Source organism: Merops nubicus, unplaced genomic scaffold (genome assembly GCF_000691845.1).
Source record: "Merops nubicus isolate BGI_N331 unplaced genomic scaffold, ASM69184v1 scaffold12191, whole genome shotgun sequence".
NCBI classification, from domain to species: domain Eukaryota; kingdom Metazoa; phylum Chordata; class Aves; order Coraciiformes; family Meropidae; genus Merops; species Merops nubicus.
In genome coordinates this window covers 39019-57929 of record NW_008587673.1, presented here as the reverse complement: position 1 = coordinate 57929, position 18911 = coordinate 39019, and the positions used below count along the sequence as shown (strand labels likewise).

At 39.2% G+C, this 18911-nt stretch overlaps 2 protein-coding genes across 2 annotated transcripts in view; one reads left to right on the top strand and one right to left on the bottom strand.

The window, feature by feature from the left end:
- Positions 1 to 9223, top strand: part of SEC22A (SEC22 vesicle trafficking protein homolog A (S. cerevisiae)) — a 17309-nt gene extending 8086 nt beyond the window's left edge. Inside the window, exons 5-7 of the mRNA XM_008949012.1 lie at positions 2055 to 2173; positions 4873 to 4938; positions 8903 to 9223. Of these exons, the coding sequence (XP_008947260.1) occupies positions 2055 to 2173; positions 4873 to 4938; positions 8903 to 9103 (386 nt within the window). The 3' untranslated portion in view covers positions 9104 to 9223. The remainder of the gene's footprint in view (positions 1 to 2054; positions 2174 to 4872; positions 4939 to 8902) is intronic.
- Positions 9224 to 17077: 7854 nt separating this feature from the next.
- Positions 17078 to 18911, bottom strand: part of ADCY5 (adenylate cyclase 5) — a gene marked incomplete at its 5' end in the record, with an annotated part of 29149 nt that continues 27315 nt past the window's right edge. Inside the window, 2 exons of the mRNA XM_008949013.1 lie at positions 17078 to 17206; positions 18653 to 18777. Coding sequence (XP_008947261.1) covers positions 17078 to 17206; positions 18653 to 18777 — 254 coding nt within the window. The remainder of the gene's footprint in view (positions 17207 to 18652; positions 18778 to 18911) is intronic.

Below are 18911 nucleotides of genomic sequence, written 5' to 3'. Positions count from 1 at the left end.
TTGTTTTTGAATGGGGTATTTTTACTTTTTTCGTTTTTTTTTTTTTTTTTTTTTTTTTTTTTTTCAGTGAAGGAACAGTAGCCAAATCCAAGTTAGTTTTTGCGTGATGGGGTACTCAGTGGTGGGGTGGTGTTTTGTTTTGTTTTTTTTTTTTTAAATAGTCCTTAGTAGTAGTACAGTTTCTCACATCAGATAAATTTCCTCAATTTTTATTAAAATATTAACATTTAAATTCAGCATTTGTGCTTTATTTGGTCCTTGGCTTGTGTTAGAGTTTTTGGTTTGGCAGCTATCATATTTCTAAGATTTATTGAAGGTACTGACTCAAGGGCCACTGTCCTTTACCCTGCCTTCTCTGACACTTCTTCATTCTTCTGCTTTTGCCTTTATTTTTTTTTGTATTTCAGTGACTCTTGTTGTTTTGATTCTAACATGAGAATTTATTAAGCCCCAGAAAGCTAACTGACATCAGTAGGGGTATGCAATGTCCTTTAAAGTTTTTTGACTTATTTTTGTATTTTAGTTAGTATTTTATGATACTTCATAGATTGTCTTGATTTAGCTGACGAAACTGTTTACTTTTTCCTTGCCATGTTTCTCAAAGAGGTGCTTTAAATACTGTTTTAACACATGACGTTTTAAAATTATGCTGATACATGGGGAAAACAATTGTCTGGAGAGCTGTGTGTGGAGACCAGTGAACTAATTTTATCTACCAGTTAATGAAATGCAATTACTTTTGGCTAAAAATGGACATGTACACCTTCAGCTTTTTGCAGCTCTCTAGATGAGATGGTTTAAACAAAACAACCAGTTAGAAGTGACCAAAGAAGAATGGTTTGGTATGCAAATGGCATATCTAACCCTACGTGAGGGATTGCTGGTGGCATTCCTCTAATATGCACTATAGTTAGAGAGGCAGTACTTTCTGAAAACGTGGCCTATGCTTTTATTTAAAAACACCTAACTGATCACACTATTAAATCCAGCATAAATGAGTTAAGTAATTTTGTGTGTTATTAAGTTATCACACACTCCTAATTAGACAGCCTGTCTTCTTATCAGTGTGAAATAGCTTTTGTCATTTTTTCTTTGGGTTCTGTAACTTCATAAACTGTTTGGGAAGCCTTTTTCCTGGATCTATGCAATGTAGGCAACTGGGATTGACACCCCTCTCTCTATTAATGTTACAGCTCATTAAACTCATTGTTCACATCTTTACACTTCGTTGATTTGAACAGAATGATTTAAGTATGGCTCAGTAGTCCTGTTGTTTTCCCAGTGTTGCCTAGACTGTTGAGAGTTGGGCATTGTTTTTTCATATTTGCTTTCTGTTATTAATTATGGAAAAGGGCAGTAATGAGGAACATACACAACTGTTGCATACTTGTGACTCTAGATAAGCTTGAAAGAGTGAGTGTGCATGGAAAGTGTGCTTTTATTTTAATGTGTTTTGTAAGAGACTTCTAAGCACTATCTGGAAGGTCTGTGTAGGGTTGTAAATATAGATTCGTTTCAGAACTATGTTTTTATTTGTCTTTGGCTGTATTTTTTGAAGTAGGAGACTGTAACAGCTTCACCACATAGCATGTATCTAGTGAACAAGCTAAGTCAGTCTCAGTAGCTCAGCTAGTGCATTAGTGTTAAATAAAAGTGAAGGTTTGTGAGAGGTGTTCTTAAGTATGCAGTTGATGAGATGCCTACTAATTGGCGACAGATTTCACTAGCAGGTGCATCCTTTGCCATTGATTTCCTGGCATGTTTGAGCACTTTCAGTACCATGCTGAATAAACCAAATGCATCCAGCTAAAGACTAACTATAATAAGACAATTCTATATGTGAATTGGAGGCCAGTATACTTTTCTTAAGCCTTGTGCTGAAATATTTAAAATGTTTCTTCTTTTTAGAAAATAAGATTGACATTTTGCGGTGTCATTCTTCAGTGATCTCTTCCTGAGCTACAAGCCACTGGCAAATGAGTTTACTATTTTATTAAATTTCTAAAGACATTGCTTTGACCTTTGATGCCTTTTTTTGATCTTCTGCTTTACAGCTCCTCATCAGCGTCTGGAACCTGTGACTACGCCAGGGATTGTCTCATTTGTGCTTAGTCTGTTATGTGGGGCTTTGAATTTAATTCGTGGCTTCCATGCCATCGAAAGTCTTCTCCAGGTATTGTACATGTTTATGAATTTAAGAGTTCTGCATTGTAGCAATCCTAATATCAACTTAGAAGATGCCTGGTATATGAACTAAGACTTGCCAGTTTTATTTTCAGAGATATTGTTTGGGAGGTCAGCCCTTTGTTTATGAAACCTATATTGTTTGTGTCTGTGCGTCTCCTTGAGTGTGATGCATCATTCATTGAGGCTGTGAGTTTCAGAAGCAGTAGAAGGTGGGTGGCCGACGCCTTCCCTAGGTACCTTGGTAGCAGTGAGGATGTGAACATAATGTTCTGTTTTCTAAATTTATGTCAGGATATATGAGGTGTTTAATTTTAATAGATGTTAGTTATAAACACTCGAGAGAAGCAATGAACAGCTTTGAAAATCTGGCCAATTTTTTTGGAAAGGTCCACAGAGCAGGGATTGTTAAACAGCTTTTATAAAATCATATTTTAGAAACTTTTTAGGTTTTGTTTGTTTTGAATGAACCTCCTTAAGTAGGATGCTTATTTCTCATTGTGTGCTGAAAGGGTCAATGTAAGGGAAACTGTCAAGTGATTTCCTCTACTCCCACCCCCAACAACACCCCCCTCACCAAATAAATTCCCTAACAAGTATTTAAAGTACTTATTTTTTAATGTGAACTTTCTGCTCTGACCCTCCCTATAGCCTTTCACTTCCTCTCTGTTCCATTTCCTGTGCTAGCTGTAGTCTCATTGCAACAATGAAAACAAGTGGTTAATGTTTTCAGGCAATTCAAGTGAATATGCTGGTAGTGCTTGCAGGCACGCACAGAAAGTTCATCTTTGTTACTACAAAAAAACCCCCCAACTCTCTTAGCATTAAATGGCTGTACTGTTGTGGTGATGGAGGTAGAAGCTAAAAACTCTGTGGAAGTTTTCTGAGAAAAAATGGGAAATCTGCTTGGTTAATAGATAAACTTTTTTTATTCAGACATACATCTGGAATTCATAACTGCAAAGCTTTTGGTACCAAATGGATTTTTTAGAGAAGCAAGATAAAGAAGATGACATGTATTGCAATTGTCTTACATAATTATTGATACATGTAAAGACTTAATAAATGTAATGTTTGAGGTGTCATCATTTCCTGAAGACTAATGGATAGATGAACAGGGTTGGTGAAAGAGTTCTACACTAGGTCATTCTTTTGAGTTGTTTTGCTTTTTGTTTTATTTTTGCTTTTTAAAGAAACGTCTGTACGTGATCCTTCATTAGATTTTTCTGTGTTATGCACAATTCTCTCAGTTTATAAATAGGAATGAATTTAAAGTATGCCATTGTACAAATAGTACTGAACAGATTTGTCAGTTAATGTAATGTTTCTAGAATTTAGTTACCTTTCTGCAGCTGGTTTTTTAAAACGGGATGCCAGTGGTAGATTAACCTATTTAAGTGATGATAGGGCAGCAGATTAGTTTTGTTCTGTACAATATTGAATCTGGTGGTAATAGATGGCAGTACAGATATAAAATGTTTTTTCTCCTCTGACAAATGAGGCTCACTAAAAATCCATTAAAATTTCTCTTAATTTACTTTATTATGGAAAAATCCACAAGGTTTAGGGGGAAATAATCCAAAGCATGATTAATGGAACTTCTTCCAAGAAGTCATTCAAAAGCCTCTCTATAACTTAGTGTTTCCTTTATAATCAGTGTTTTTATTTGGTTGGTAGCAAAACTTTGTTACAATCTGTAGCTGTAATCCAGCAAATACACAGTGGTACCACAGCAAAGATTTATGTACCGTTTAGGAGTGTACTGCATTGTGTAAGTTTGTTTTATGTGCAGGCATACAAACTTTTTCCTAGTCAACACTGTAGAATGAAATACTTCACAGTGGACATACTCTGAGCAGAAACAAGTTGTAGTTCCAAAAGGACCATGTTCCTCTCAAAGTGATATTCTCTTTCAGGGAAAAACATTTGCATGAGTACCCATTGTTTTCCTGGGAGAGTTTTTGATTATCACAGATGTTATGTATGAAATGCAGTTAGAATAATCATTGAGCATGTAAATTTATTCTGCTCAGCTCTACAGAAACAATCCATTTGAATAAGTTAGGAGGAATTTTGTTTTGTTTTGTTTTTTTAAACACAGTGGAAAGATCTATTGCTTCATGTAAATTTTTCCATCTTTTCCTTCAAGAAAACTTAATTTTCCAATATTCTTTCTCTGATAAATCGATGTGCATTTGTGTGTTGTCACTGCCATGGAGGCAGAGCTGTTGTGGTGTTCTCTGCGTGGAATTTTACCACACCCTAGTGGCTGGTTTGTGGCTTCTCTATCTGTCTTATTTTTGTTCTGTGAGGCTGGAGGAAGACACAGTTCTACAAAGCTGATATTAACGGTAATGACCAGTGTTTAGACTTGAATTTTCAAAAGCATCTGGAGTAGGTAAGTATCCAGTATGAGAGCTGGACTTCCTTTAAGGCTTTTAAAAACCTTAGCATTAGTTGTGTGTTCTGAATAAACGTTTTGGTCAGATTCCAGATCACTGTGGTTTTTTTTCCAGACATATAAGTAAGCAAGGATGAGTGCAAACTCTTTTGGTTTAGCATAGTATAGGTATTATTATAAGTCTTTATGTAAGGCTATTTTAACATACAGTAATAACTTGCATGTGATAAATATCTGATACTTCACTGAACCATTGTAAAACATGGTGCTTTGTTTTGTTTTCACAGAACGAAGGTGAAGACTTCAGCTATGTTATTGCATTTTTTCTTGGAACAGCCGCCTGTTTGTACCAGGTGTGTTCTATGGGTTGCATAATTCACTAGAGTTTAGAAACATTACCCAGCCATGCATAAATGTCATCATGTCTTAAATGTCACAGATACTTCAATAAGGCAATTATAAAAATAATTCCTGCTCTGTTTTATTTCATTAGTTGTAAACTATCCTTCAGTCGATTGATACAAAGAGCTTCTGTTTGCTGGCATTTTTTCCCCCAGTTAGCTGATTAAGAGATTTGATGTACTTATCTGTCTGGAGCTTAAAATTTACATCTAAAGTTGCAAGCAGTGGAGGTTACAGCATTTCCTTAAAGTAGTGGGTTTATAGTTCAAATAATGTTAACTACCTAAACAAATGCCTCATTGCTTCTTTCCTTGGGGAAGATTGGAAGTAAATGCAGTAATACCTAGGCACTGCACCCCAGAATTTTCCTCACTTTGTACATTATTGTATATCTCCTTCCTCCTCAAAGCTTTCAGCCACTTGAAACTGTTTTCCTTCTCCTGTCTGATATTTCACATTGCATTTCATGTCTCTAGGTTTTCTGTTTCTGCATCTGAGTTTGACTTCCTGTATAATTTGTAGCAAGGTGTTCTGGTGCCCCTTGGCATCTGTCAGTCACTGACACTGCCCTTATGTTTAGAAATTAGTGTAATGACTGTCATGCTCAATTGCTGTTGTTATATTTCTTTTGACTGGTAGTCTCTTGCACTTTTGCAGTATGCAGTTTCTGCATCTTTCCATGTGATAATGTTTAGTACAGTGTCAAGCATGTAAAATAATGTCTCAGGATTTTCTTTTTATATCAGCCTTTCTATCTGTCAGCCTTTTGTCCATGTTACCTGTAATCTCCATTCTCTAGAACTTACCTCTAGCAAAATGTCACAGTACAACTTGTGGTCTTCACCACTTGTTCATTTCGCATCATCGTCCACCTTTAAATGATTCTTCAGATTGGTTTAATTCTCCATGCCAGCAATGTGTTCCATATCAGATAAGGTGGAGCTCCTCCATTGTTCTCCACTGTTTTTATTTTTGTGTGAAAAATGTACATTATTCCCTTCTCTCTGAAGCTGGAGACTTATTCTTTGTAATAAAGTATTGCCATCTGTGCATGGGGACATAAAGACGTATGTCTTTCCTCCACTGTCTGACTTGAATAGAGCTGTTTTAAAGAAGGAATCCACACAGCTTGGAATGTAGGCTGGTTTTCAATATTCACAACATATCTGTTGAGACTGTCATTCAGCACCCTCTGGTGCCATTCCTACAATATGTAACTGGTCAGTTTTCAGACCTAAGAGGGCTGTCAGTTCTCTGGCATGTTCTGATGTTCTTTTTCCACGTGTAAGAGTTTGAGATTAGTAATTCCATATGTTGAATGACACCACATTTCTTTGTCATTCACCCACCAGGTGTCTATAATGCTGTGTTGTCTTGGTCAGTTACCAACAGCACTGCAGCATGTTTCTCTTTCTTGTTGCCAGTAAAACATTTGTAACCTAAGCGTGCAGGCGAAACAATGGACTTACATGAAGTATGTTTTAGGCTTGCTGACATGTCTGGTGTTCCTACATGGTTTCAAATCTCTTCTAAAGAAGAAAATACACAAAGGTAACAACTGTCTCTGTTGTACCTGAAGTTTAAAGGGTCAGGAGCTGAACTTTCATTTTTTAAACATTTATTAAAAAATATTTATTAAAAAACCACCCATCACCACAAAAAAAAAAAACAACTCTCACCAAAACAAAAAAAATCAAAATAAAAGTCTCTGAAGTAGCACAGAGGAGCCTTCTACATAAAAGCATGCACAGTAATTGCCATGCTAGCATTTCTCTTTAATAGAAGGAAAAAATAACTCTCAGGAATTTTGTAACGGTGCTTGCAGAAGTGAGGTGTTAAACCCACAGTGTTTTGGCCTTTTGAGTGGTGCTCTGTTTTGTAAGTGGTAGGTCATAGAGCATCTCAAACCTGGGCTAGTGAGAAAATAAACCTCAGAATGCATTTGAAACAGATCTTCAGTAAAATTCACCATTATTCAACATTATGTTGCAGTAATATTTTTAAACTTTCATAGTATTTTTGGTTTTTAAACCCTTCATGTTCATAAATTGTTTTGATGAGGCATTTCCTGATGCTTATTTTAGTCTTGGAAGCAGTTACACTTCTGCAGATGTTGTCAGTGGAGATGACAATACTAGGAGTTCATCTGAATTCGTATTGCTGAGGTGCTGGTACCAGCTAATTGCTCTTTTAGATATGATTTTAAAACTGTCAGCAAAAGTAGGTTGCATTTGCTCTGCTCAAAATGGCCAGGCAGGTTCAGAGGCACTCCATCTAGATTCTGAAATGTGCACATTTCTTATCTCTAATTTTACTTTGCTTTGGAGGAAGGACATACAAATCTTACTGATACTGTCAGCAAGATAAGATATTTAGATAAACAGAAATTACAAGTAGCTTTGTTGATCTCAGCCACACATAGGGTGGAAATGCATGCTTTGTAAGAAAGTGGTTGAGTTTCAAATTAAATATAAAGTAACCTCAATAAAGTATGTTGTTCAGTTGCAAGTATACGATGCTTTGGCCCTTTATTGAGGAATGTGAAAAATGAAAAATACTCAAGCAGAGTTTCTCTGACTGATAAAACATGGCCCAAGAAGAACTGGATAATGTGATGATGGATGCTGTTATATAACCATGTTCACACGGTTATATATCCATTGGGAACAGATCTGGAATACAGAGTAGGCCCAAGTGGTGTTGTTATCTAACTTGAAGCACAGCAAAAACTTCCTCCAGCAGATGGAACTGGCTAGAATCTAAAGGGAGGGCAAGCAGTTTTTTTTGTGGAAGTCAGAGGAGTAGTTTGAGCAATAGCAAAAGTAGAAATGTAAATATAAAATGTCCTTCTAGAGATGAAAACTGAAGTGAGAGAGTTGAACAGATCTCCAGTTGCAGTAGGAGGGTGACAGGGTAGGGAACTAGGGGCAGTTCTGACATTCTGTTACACCACAGTGTGCAGAAACTGGCCCTTAAAATGGGGTAGAATTACAGCAGAGTTGCTGTGTGTTTCTCTCCAAATGTGATCAGTCTGGCACCAGTGAAAGAAGGTCAGTGGGTGTTAATGGACCTCTCCAAATCTACCAGTTAATCCTCTGTGTTAACCCTGGCAGGACACTGGGTTGGTATCTGGGGCTTGCCTTATGCTGAGTATCCCCAGCTGCAGGGCCCTGGTATTTTCCCTGTCCATCCTATTGCTTTGCCTGAAGAATCAGGATCAGGATCCTTTTGTTTGGAAGAGACCTTTGAGATCATCAAGTCAAACCATTAACCTAACACTGCCAGCCCAACACTAAACCATGTCCCTCAGCACCTTGTCCTCATTTTTTAAATACTTGCAGGGATGGTGATTCCATCACCTTCCTGGAGCCTGTACCAGGGCTTGACAACCCTTTCTGTGAAGAAGTTTTTCATAATATCCAGCCTCTCCTGGTGTAACTTTAGGCTGTTTCCTCTTGTCCTACCACTCGTTACCTGGGAGAAGAGACCAACCCCCACCTCGCTACAACCTCCTCTCAGATAGTTGTAGAGAGTGATAAAGTCTTACCCAAGTTTCTTTTCTTCCAGGCTCAGCAATGCTGTCTCTTGTTCCTCCTTTGCTCAGGTGTATTTTGACCAGAGATTGCCAGGAACATCCACTTTCCTTTGTTGTGGGCCACTTGTTATTGCAGGTTGTGATTAGCTGTGAGAGAGTTGTTCTCAAAGAGGTTTTAAAGGAAGCCAAGTGTGACCTTGTGTCGACGTCGGGTACTTTCCACCCTTCCATGACAGCTAAACTGACACCGTTCTGACACATTTGATTTAGACTGTCACTTGGTTGGTGTTAGTAATTTCTCATCGATGACCATGTAGTTGTTTCTTCAGTGGAAGTTGTTTTCTATGTGGTAATCTGATTTCTTTTTTCTTTCATGACAGTGTTACCTGTTTGTATACTACACGGGCTGGAGGAATGCCAAGTCCTTCCTGACTTTTGGGTTAATCTGCCTGTGTAACATGTACCTGTACGAACTGCGCAACCTGTGGCAGCTCTTCTTTCACGTGACTGTGGGAGCCTTCTCCACCTTACAGATCCGGCTGCGGCAGCCCCAGGGCAAGTCCCCCGACTACAACGTCTGACAGGGCCTGGACCTTCAGAGGCACTCCTCTTCCCACAATAATTCACTCTCAGGAATGTAAAGAAGAAGCTATCTGGATGTGGCTTTTTTTTTTTTTTTTTAATAAAGCAATGTAAGATGCTTGTGGACATTTTTCACTTGGTGGTTAAACTTTTTAAAAAACAATAGAAGGACACAAAAGACTACGGGACTCAAGCAGGAAACGGGGGGGTGTCTATGCAGTGAAATGCATGTAGGGACACCCAGTTTGGGGAGTTTGACTGGCAGCATAAAAAAACTTAATTCAAAAGTATGTTAATGGAAGGAATGTACAGTGGATGTGTTCTGCATATCATGCAAGCTCTTCACTTCCAAAATCAGTTTTGCCTTTGTAAGGCAGTAGGGGATAGGCTAAACAAATAATAATAGTAATGCTATTGCCTATTAGGAAACAAGACCTGAAATTAGGCAAGTTACTAAATTTTGGAATATTTTGTTTCACATAGACATATATGTGAATGTTATTGTAATTTAAATGTAATCTGGAAACTCAGTTTCTAGCAGTCAGTTTTATGGCATCTGTGGCCTGACCTCTCTAGTGCTATAAATACTGGAACATTTCTTCACTTATGGTTTCTTTTTCATTATCCTTTGGAAGTGATCTAGGTGGACAGGATGTCTTTTTAGCAATTATTCCAAAAGTTCTGCCATTTAACCCAAGATTTTTGCATAATTCATGTGTTTGAACTCTGGAAAGGCTGAAAGTAAATGGGTTGGCAAGTAAATGGAGTGACTTGTACCTGTTGGACTATTGTTCCTCATTTTATATACTTTTAGAAATGGATCAATAGTTAGCTCAAACCTGAGATAAACAACTGGAGTCAGGAAAATAATAAACCAGTCTGATGAGCTTAAAAAATAGACCAGGGATTTTCTTTATTCTTCTGGTGTTACGAGTTGTGTGTTTTTGTGTTGGGATAGAATCTCCTTCATCTAGACTTGTGTTTGAGAGAACTGTTGTATGCTCCTAAAGTTGATTAATCAACTAGCAAACCCCAAACACTTGGAAAAGAAGAATAGCAACTGTATAATGCCACCAGCAGTTACACTGGTTTTGTTTTACAAGCGTGTAACAGTTATGTATGATATTCCGTAATACAGATACAGATAGATTTGTATGTGTGACTTGAAATAATGTAAGGCTTCTCTGAAATGGTGTGGAAAAAAAAGAAAAATAAGAAAAAAAGAAAAAGAAGCAAGCAAGATTTGGTGGCAGGCAGGTTGCTATGCTGCTTGTGGTGTTGGATTTGGGATTGGCAGAGATTGTGTTGCTCCTGGAAGATTTCTTTGGGCGCTTCATACCAAAATGTTACGTTTCAGTAAGTTATTTAATGTCAAATTATGACCAAGACCAAAAGAGTTAGATCTTTTCTTTTTAATTAGGTGATATTAGTTAAGTAAATGATGCAGCCAAGAAGAGTTAGAGAATGAAATTGTAATCCAAAGTAAACAGGAGCAATGTGTATTATTCTCTCCATAATATGTGTCTCAGACTAATGGCTGAGATCGGGACCTTGAAGACACCTTGGTGGGCTGCCTCAGAGGTTGCTGTTGGAGGTGATGTGCTTTGCAGTTAATTCTCTTCCTCCCTACTTTTAAGACAGAGGAAGAATGCAGTCATGAACATTATCTGCTTTTGTTTTGGGAACCAAGAAGATGGGGAAAAGATAAAGAGAACTGGATTGAAGCATACAAGAATTTTTAGGAGATGTTTACAGCATGAATATTTTAAAAATTCAGAAGAGCAGCGACCAGCTTTGTTTAGTACTGAGAAGTTTGCTTATATTAGTATTTAGTGCACCTTTCTGATCTCTGGACACAGGTGAAGGGGAAGAGCAGTCCCTTAAAATTTGAAGGCCATGACTGAAAAAAAACAGCTATCCATGTTTTAAGTATAAAACCAGGTTTTAACTTGCTTATAAAGTCTAGGAGATTCCTTATACCTGTCTTTTCACTTCACCTCCGTTGATAGGCAGGGAAGCTATTATGAATGCCCGAAGTACTGCTTAGTTCTTAATTTGGGTTGTTTTGCACATGAAGTTTTCTGTTGCATCATTTCATCAGTTTGTATGTTGGCAGCAAATCTTGTTTCCCCAAGACACCTTCCCTTCCTGCTATGCTTAAAGGTACCTTTTCAAGGAATGAAAACTTCCTTTGTCATAGCATCTGGAGCCATTATTCCATTCCAGTTTTGCTGGCATTAAGCTAATTGCTGATTAGCAGGTATAATGAACAAACAGAACTGTCAGAGTAATAGAACTGGGGTTTGTTTGCTTGTTTTTAGAGCACTGATAAAAATCCTATTTCACAATGCAAAGTTAATGAGCATGGCTGTGCTTCATTACCTGATATTACTAGGTGCTAGAAACATGGCTTTTGAGCATAATGCTTTAGTTTCATTGTAATATTAGAACTTGCTGAAATTTTGTGTGAGATGAGAAAAAAGATATACCAGGGCAAGCTGGAGGTGAAAATTTATGGAAATTTCCCAGGTTTTCCCATTTGCTTAAACAAGCTCAGCATTCAGAGAAATAATAGCTGCTTCCCTGCTGATTTTACCAGATTCTTGAGTTGTTAGACTTATGAGGATAAACCTAGAAAAGATGACTACTCTGTTGAACAGCATGCATTATTTTAGTTTGAGTTGCACAAGGCTGTTCATAATCACTTGATTTTTCTGTGGGATTTAGTAGAGGCAGAGCCCACTTCATGCTGTATTTATAAAGTAAGCCCTCTTTAAGGTTGGAATGGGTCTATCACAAGACCCCCAATACCCTATTTTTCTTTGATTAAGATGTCACTGCTTGCATTCCCTTTCAGGAAGGGATGGCCAGAAGTGTGATTTCATAGCACTGTTTGAGGTTTGATTACCCAAACCCCCTGTCTGTGCTTCTAGAGGTGTAACCACGTTTCTTCCTTGCATGCTTTTCTTCAAAATCTTGAGGGTTTTTTTTGTAGTGTTTTGCTCGCTTGTGTTCAATGTCTAGCCCAATAGCTGGGAATAAGAATTTGTCTCATTTGTGAATTGTCAGATTTTGCCAGGCAATAACTTTTCAGACCCCAGGAAATGTGTACACCCTTTGTCCTTTCACACTGTTTGACTGACACACACGTGTATAAGATTATATATATAGAGAGAGGTGTAGAAAAGAATGCAGCCTTCTACAAGGGAATATGTGTGTGTGTGTTACTTGGACTCATTTTTAGCTCTGTCAAAACTAGCAGAGAATTAGGTGACGATGGAAATGGGTTTTCTTTGCAGACATCACGATTACTTCACTTTCACTGTGGGTTGTTTTATACATTGATAGTCTCTCCTTCAAAGGGCTGAGGAGCACCTGCCAGGGCTGTTAGCCTTCAGCCTCCTGCCCTTCATTCACCACTTCCACTGCAGTATGTGGCACTGCAGCAGGAGCCTTTCGGGTCTCCCTCCTAGTGAGCAGCACGTGTGGTGGGGTCTTGTGTTGCACCATCGGCTGCTGCCGGGCTGGGGAAGTTAGGGGGATGACACACATCAGCCTGGCCTGGTTATTTTTTTGCTTATCTACAAGTGGCATTTGATTGTGTAATCAGTCACTTTGGAAGGAGGGGGCGCCTTAGGTGCGCTGTGCTCTGCCCAGCCCCATGGCGGGAGGGAGTTTTGTGGCACTTGGGCCTGACGCCGCGGGACTGCTCGGCGCCGGCGCGGGGTGAAGGCCAGGCAGGCTGCTCCCGGCAGAGGGCAATGGCTGTCTGCGGCAGAGGCCTCAGCGCCGGGGACTGCCCGGCATTCGTGGCATTGAAGCGCATAAGAAAAAGCAAGCTAACAAAACCCAAGCCTTTCCTTTTGGTGGCTTATTCCCAAGTAGTAAAATAGGAGTGTTTTATTGTCTCTTGATTGAAACGAAACTGCTTTGGTGACTTTAGCCAAAAGCTACCTTTTGTGTTTAGCAGAAAATGGAGCATGGGGCTTGTCAGGGCAGAGCAGGACAGCCGGGGACTGTGAGGTGCTCAGGGACAGAAATTAAAAAAATTAAAAAATACAGCCCTGCTTTTTCTTTTTTTTTTTTTTTTTTTACAGTAAGCTACCTGTCTGTCAGATGGCAGGAAAAATATTGCTGCTGTCATCCTCCATCCACCCAAAATTCAGTGTTCTCAGTCCTGCCTGCCTCCCTGACCCCTTCAAGGTGCTTCTGGCTCCTTCAGTTGAACAGCCTGGGACAGAGAGGGCTTAAGAGACTGGAAACAGAGTTTTTCAGCTTAAAACAGCTTAACTGCCCTTTTCCAGGCTGCGTTCCAAGCTATCTCTCCCTGCCAGCCCCCCAGACTTCAACCTAGAAGTGATGGTGCCCTAAGGAGCAGTGAGGAACTTTAACAGAATGAAAATGTTTGCGTCTAGGCATAGTTTTTGGCCAGATGTTTGTCCATGTATGCTGTGTACTGCGTGGCCAGCCAGGCCAGGGATACTGGCAGCGCAGGACATGTGTAAGAAATTTGGTGCATCCCAAATGTATCATTTTGTTATCCGCAGGCCGATACTTGCTGTAGCCAGCTTTGTGTTGGGAAGAAGTGCCTAAACACCTTGAAAGTTGTCAAATCGCTTTCTAGCTGGGAAAAAGATGCATTTAGGGAAAATAGTTCAGTCACACAGTATGTACAATTTAAATGAGAGGGCATAGTGTGGAAGGCTACAGGCTTCCTTCCCCTGGGAACACCCTTCTCCAGACAGTTTCAGAAATTGCTTGTGTCCTAAATTGCTGTTTGTACGGTTATGTAGGAGAATATATAAAGACTTATATAGTTCTCCATCTTGCTTAAAGACTGATACTTTAAGTACTTCATGACTTTTTGTTAATGCAGCTGTGTTCGCAGTGCACTTATAAAATCCCTCCTAACAAATAACAGATTGTAAGTCATTTGGTTCTTAGCTGCCTGTGAAATGTCTTTGTCAACTAAAAAAAAAGTCAGTGGAAAACTGCAGCTTTTTGTTTCTCAGTTATAATTCAGGCTTCTGTTAATTGGTATAGTTACATGTAGCATTTCCTCTTTACCTGTAAAGACTGAAAGTATTGTGCGGGCAAGCACTGCTGCCTCTTTCCCCACATCCTCAGGAGGACAAGTACTGAGGTACCTGGGGAATTCTTCTTTGGCAAAGGTGATGTATTTTTCTAAAATACACAGGTTTTTTTTTTTAATAGGACACACACACACAATGTAGTTATACCAGTCTATTTAACCACAGTGTCACAAAGGAGGCTTTGTCAGTTATCCCAAGACTAGCGTTTGAAGGCGAGTGGGTGCACAGGGGGGGCCCGGGGGTGCTCACCGTGTGACCAAGCCCCTCAGGCTCTGTAACGGGGTGTCAGGTAGGGCCGTGTGCTCTGAACAGCCAGCCAGCGCTACCCAAGAACTGGGTGTTTCTATCTGTAGATTCAACGGCTCATACACAACTTAGGTCTGATCTCTTCACTAGCCAGATGCAGCTAAAATAACACAGAGACACTTTACCAGTGAAACAGTGTTTAATAGAGTTAAATTACTTAAATAGATTTCAATTTCCATGGGAAATCATAATTGTATCCATTTTTGCAAGATCCAGAGTAAAGAGTATGTGAATACCCCTTGAAATGATCATGACACACTGTCAACAATCACAGCTAGAGATACTGGGGACTTGAAATTTCATTGACAACACAGCTTCATAAGATGAATCCAAAGTTAAGAAGACCGCAGACTTTCGTAAAGCAGAAAGAAATCTGAAACCGAGCGTGTGGCATGAAGGAAATGGAAGTCGGTGAGGGGGTGAGAGGGGTGGGAGGTGCAGCTGGGGAGAAAGGCAGAATGGCGTGAAGCAACTGAAGGATTCTGCAAACCAGGAAGGATGTAAAAGAGCAAAAGTATAGTACAAGGGCAGACTTGGCAGTTTTACAGAAGTCAATATACTATACTTTTCAGAGATGTTTCCTAGTGGAAAGGAGAAGGAAAGGGACAATGCCATTTAAGCTCATGTTTAAATGGCTTAATGCTTGGGTTATGCTTAGCAATATGGCAAATTAATTCAGACAGGCCCATGGATTATCACTTATTCTCGTTGTCGAGTAGGAGAAAACGAATCACCACCACCATAGTGCAATCATTAAGCTATGTTTAAACAATAAATCTGCCCTGAGAAGAGTGGAAAAGAACTTTATTAAATGTTAAAAGATTGGAGTCATTTTTAGTGCTAGCCAAATTCAATATCAAAACTCTCCCCTCATAGAATATAAAAATAGTTTTTTTTAAAATTATTTTTTTTAATAAAATATCAAGGGATTTTTCTTTAATAGTTAAAAAAGGTACATAAATGATAACAGTGAACTATTCATAAACCCCCCCACTAGTGACAAAGATTTCCAAGACAGTATCAATGGCACTGATCGTTTAAGGTCGACCACCTCATATACACACTTGCCATCATAACTTTTTCTTGAAGATCACCTAATTCCTGAAAATTGAAAATCTGTGATTCACTTTAAATAAGTGCCTACTACAGGAAAGTCAACTCGAAGCTGCAGTATGTAGCTCCTTGTAATGTCGAGTGGCAGTTACTGTATCAGAGAACTGTCATGTCAGCAGTATTCTATTAAGATCATCAATGAAAAATGCCATTTAAAAAAAAAAAGTTCAAATAAGCTTCTTTTTTTTTTTTCTCTCTCCCTGTAAGAGCTCCTGTTAGAGTAAGTTAGAAGATTTGCTTAGAGCTTTTTGACATGTTTGACTGCTACTGTCCCAGTAGCTAAAACTCAAAGGTCCTGTTTCCATTTGTTAAGATGCCACCCTCTGCTTGAATGCTGCATGGAACAACTGTGTGTCTACTGTGTTTTGTTTTTTTCCTCTTCTTTGGGGCTGCAGAGTTTTCTGGATTTTCATTTTAAAATGCATCTGATTCAACCTGGAAACTCACCTGTTTCGTGTCGGTTGACTGTATAGTGATAATCTGAAAACTGCCAAGTCTGTGTTCAGAGTATTGTGCACAAAAAATTACACAAAAGTCTACAGGTTATATACATCTCCCATCACACCTTGGTGTGGACAGCCTGCCTTCTAATTTATATATAATTTACAAAATATAGAATTTGGTATATCTGTTAGATCTCCATGTTTTCAATATTACAAAATAAAAAATACAAAAAAAACCCACAACAAATTTCAGGGGAGCTCCCCCCACAAAATGTCTCTTGTTTACATCTAGTCTTTCCCATATAAACTGATATATACCAAAGAAAAGCACAGAAGACTTGTCAATAAATACAGTTGTAGAGGCATCTTTCTGTACCTCGATCCTTCCCTTCACCAGCTGTGCCAGCCCCACTCAGAGGAGCAGTCGTTCAGCCATGTAGAAGGGAAGAGAGGGAGCCAGGGCTACGATGTCTTTTCACATGACAACATTACCCATGCCCTTCTAAAAGGCCTTTCTGTGTGCTGCAACAGTGGGTGTCAGTTTTGAGAGCCCATTCAAAACGGCTAATAAAAGCACAGTGGTACACTTCAAACAGCTGGCAGTATGGGATGGAAACTATGGAAGTGCAAATCCATTCCAAAATAATGCTTTGTAGTGAATCATACATTCCTTCAACCAAGTAAATGTTGTGTTACGTCAATAAATACTTAAATAGCTTCTTATATCATCCTGTGGTAGCAGTCTTTAAAAAACTCCAAATTCATGTCTTATCTGTGAACTCTGTAGTACACATCTTTGGTCGACTTAGCACTCAGCCAGGAACAACTCCCAGGTGGTTTCTTCGATTGCCTTTCATGATGGGTGGCCAAAGAGTTTGCTGACACTGGCTCTAGAGTCACGGTGTGAAATTTCAACTGCGCTGCCTTCTCAGCTTCACTGCCAAAAAGTGATTCTTCTCTGATTCACAATCATCTCCTGTAATGCAGATTCCACTTTTGACTGATGCTGCAGTCGCTGCTAACTAATTGGAGGCCCTTCATTTAGAAAGTAAGTGGTCATTTCTCCTTTGCCTTTGACCTTAATGACCCCTCGGTATTCCAGCTGATAGTTGTTGGCTGCTAAAACCTGGTACATGTCTGTGGTTACCTGCAGAATAAACAAGAGTAAGAAGATGCTTGTCATGCCTTTCACACAGTCTTTGGAGTAATCCATGGACAAAAATTAAAGTAGGATCAACTATTTTGTTTTTAAGTCCGCTGACTTCTCAGTATTAATCACAAACGAAAAGGTGAGCACAAGTTGCAGAACAAACACAGCTTTTAGAAACTGAGATGCTACAGAACTCATACGTGGTACACAACTGGAGGAAACCCACAATTTTCAAGAAGGTCACAGGATAAAAAGAAACAAATTAGTCACGTTTTAAAAAACACGTCTGTCTGTTCAGTCTACTTGGATGCACTCATTTTACCACTGGAGTGGTAGCAGGAAAACACATTAGACATTTTTTAAAAGTCCTCAAAAATTACTTAGAAGTTACACAGTGGATGTATAATTTAGAAGGATTCATTCAGAGGTTTGTTTTTATGAAGCAGAAGGTAGTAGGCAATGAGGAAGACCAAATGAACGGAATAACCTAGCCAGCATCCAAATTGTCTCGCAAATCTCTTGTGCTGCAGAATAGAGTAAGTTTAAAGACCAGATTTCCTGAGATATATATTTATTGCAACATATTTTCTCACCTCTTTTCAGGTGGCTTTAAATAATTACTTTTCTGGCTTCCTATTGCTGTAACATTGCTATGCTGATTTGCTTAACTAGGATGAAAATTGTTCACAGACCGTTTTGTAGGGAAGTTTAAAGGGCATTGGATAAGTATTGACCCAGTTAACTGACATTTTAATTGGAAAGAAACAGCATGGCTTCCCCTTTTATGTTCTATACCAGTTACTCTTAACTTTTGACATCAGTTACTCTTGACTTTATATCCCTTCAATGCTTTCCCAAGGAATGACAATTTGTTACTGTGGACATTGGGTTCAGGGAAAGCAAGACTGTGGAATTGAATCATTGGAAAGGTCACTGTCTGAAGGCCAAGGAGATGTCTGATTACAAGAGAGTTTCCATTAAACCCTTACACCATCCTCTTTCTCCAGCTATATATCCCCATCCCACTGGTGCCCGGATCCTCGCTAGGCTCACAACACCCAAGGCGTTATGAACAGGGATGTGCATCACAAAAATACACATCTGAGTCACCCTGGAAAATAAAACAACCCACAGCTGCACTTAGCTGAGCAGCGAAGGCAGTAGCACGAGTGAGTAAGCATCACAGCAGGACTGTGCTCAGTGCTGCTCAGGGAAGGAAACTCAGCTCAACACTTCCACCAAAGGTTGCAGTGTTGGTCAAGCTTAAAAGGCAAAACTTGGTAGTACAACTAGCATTCCTCAGCTGGCTGTTTTTTTCAGTACTGTGTAAGTAAATGTACTGCATAAAGGAATAAAATGAAACCCAAATTCCAATTCTAATTAAGTTTCAAAACCTGTAAGTGATGCAGGGCTGACAGTGTAAGTTTTCCAATTAATCCTTACCTGAATCCTGTCAGGCACGCCCGTGCTGTCCATGCGGCTGGCCACATTCACCGTGTTGCCCCATATGTCATACTGGGGTTTGCGTGCCCCTATCACCCCAGCTACAACAGGACCAATATTGAGGCCTGGAAGGAGAGAAGGAATCCCACAATGCTCAGATCCATCATGTGCAAACCATGCGAAGCTTATCTTTGAGACAATAAAAAACATTCTGAGGTTCATTGGTTCTAGCCATGCTTTACTCTGACATAAGAAACTA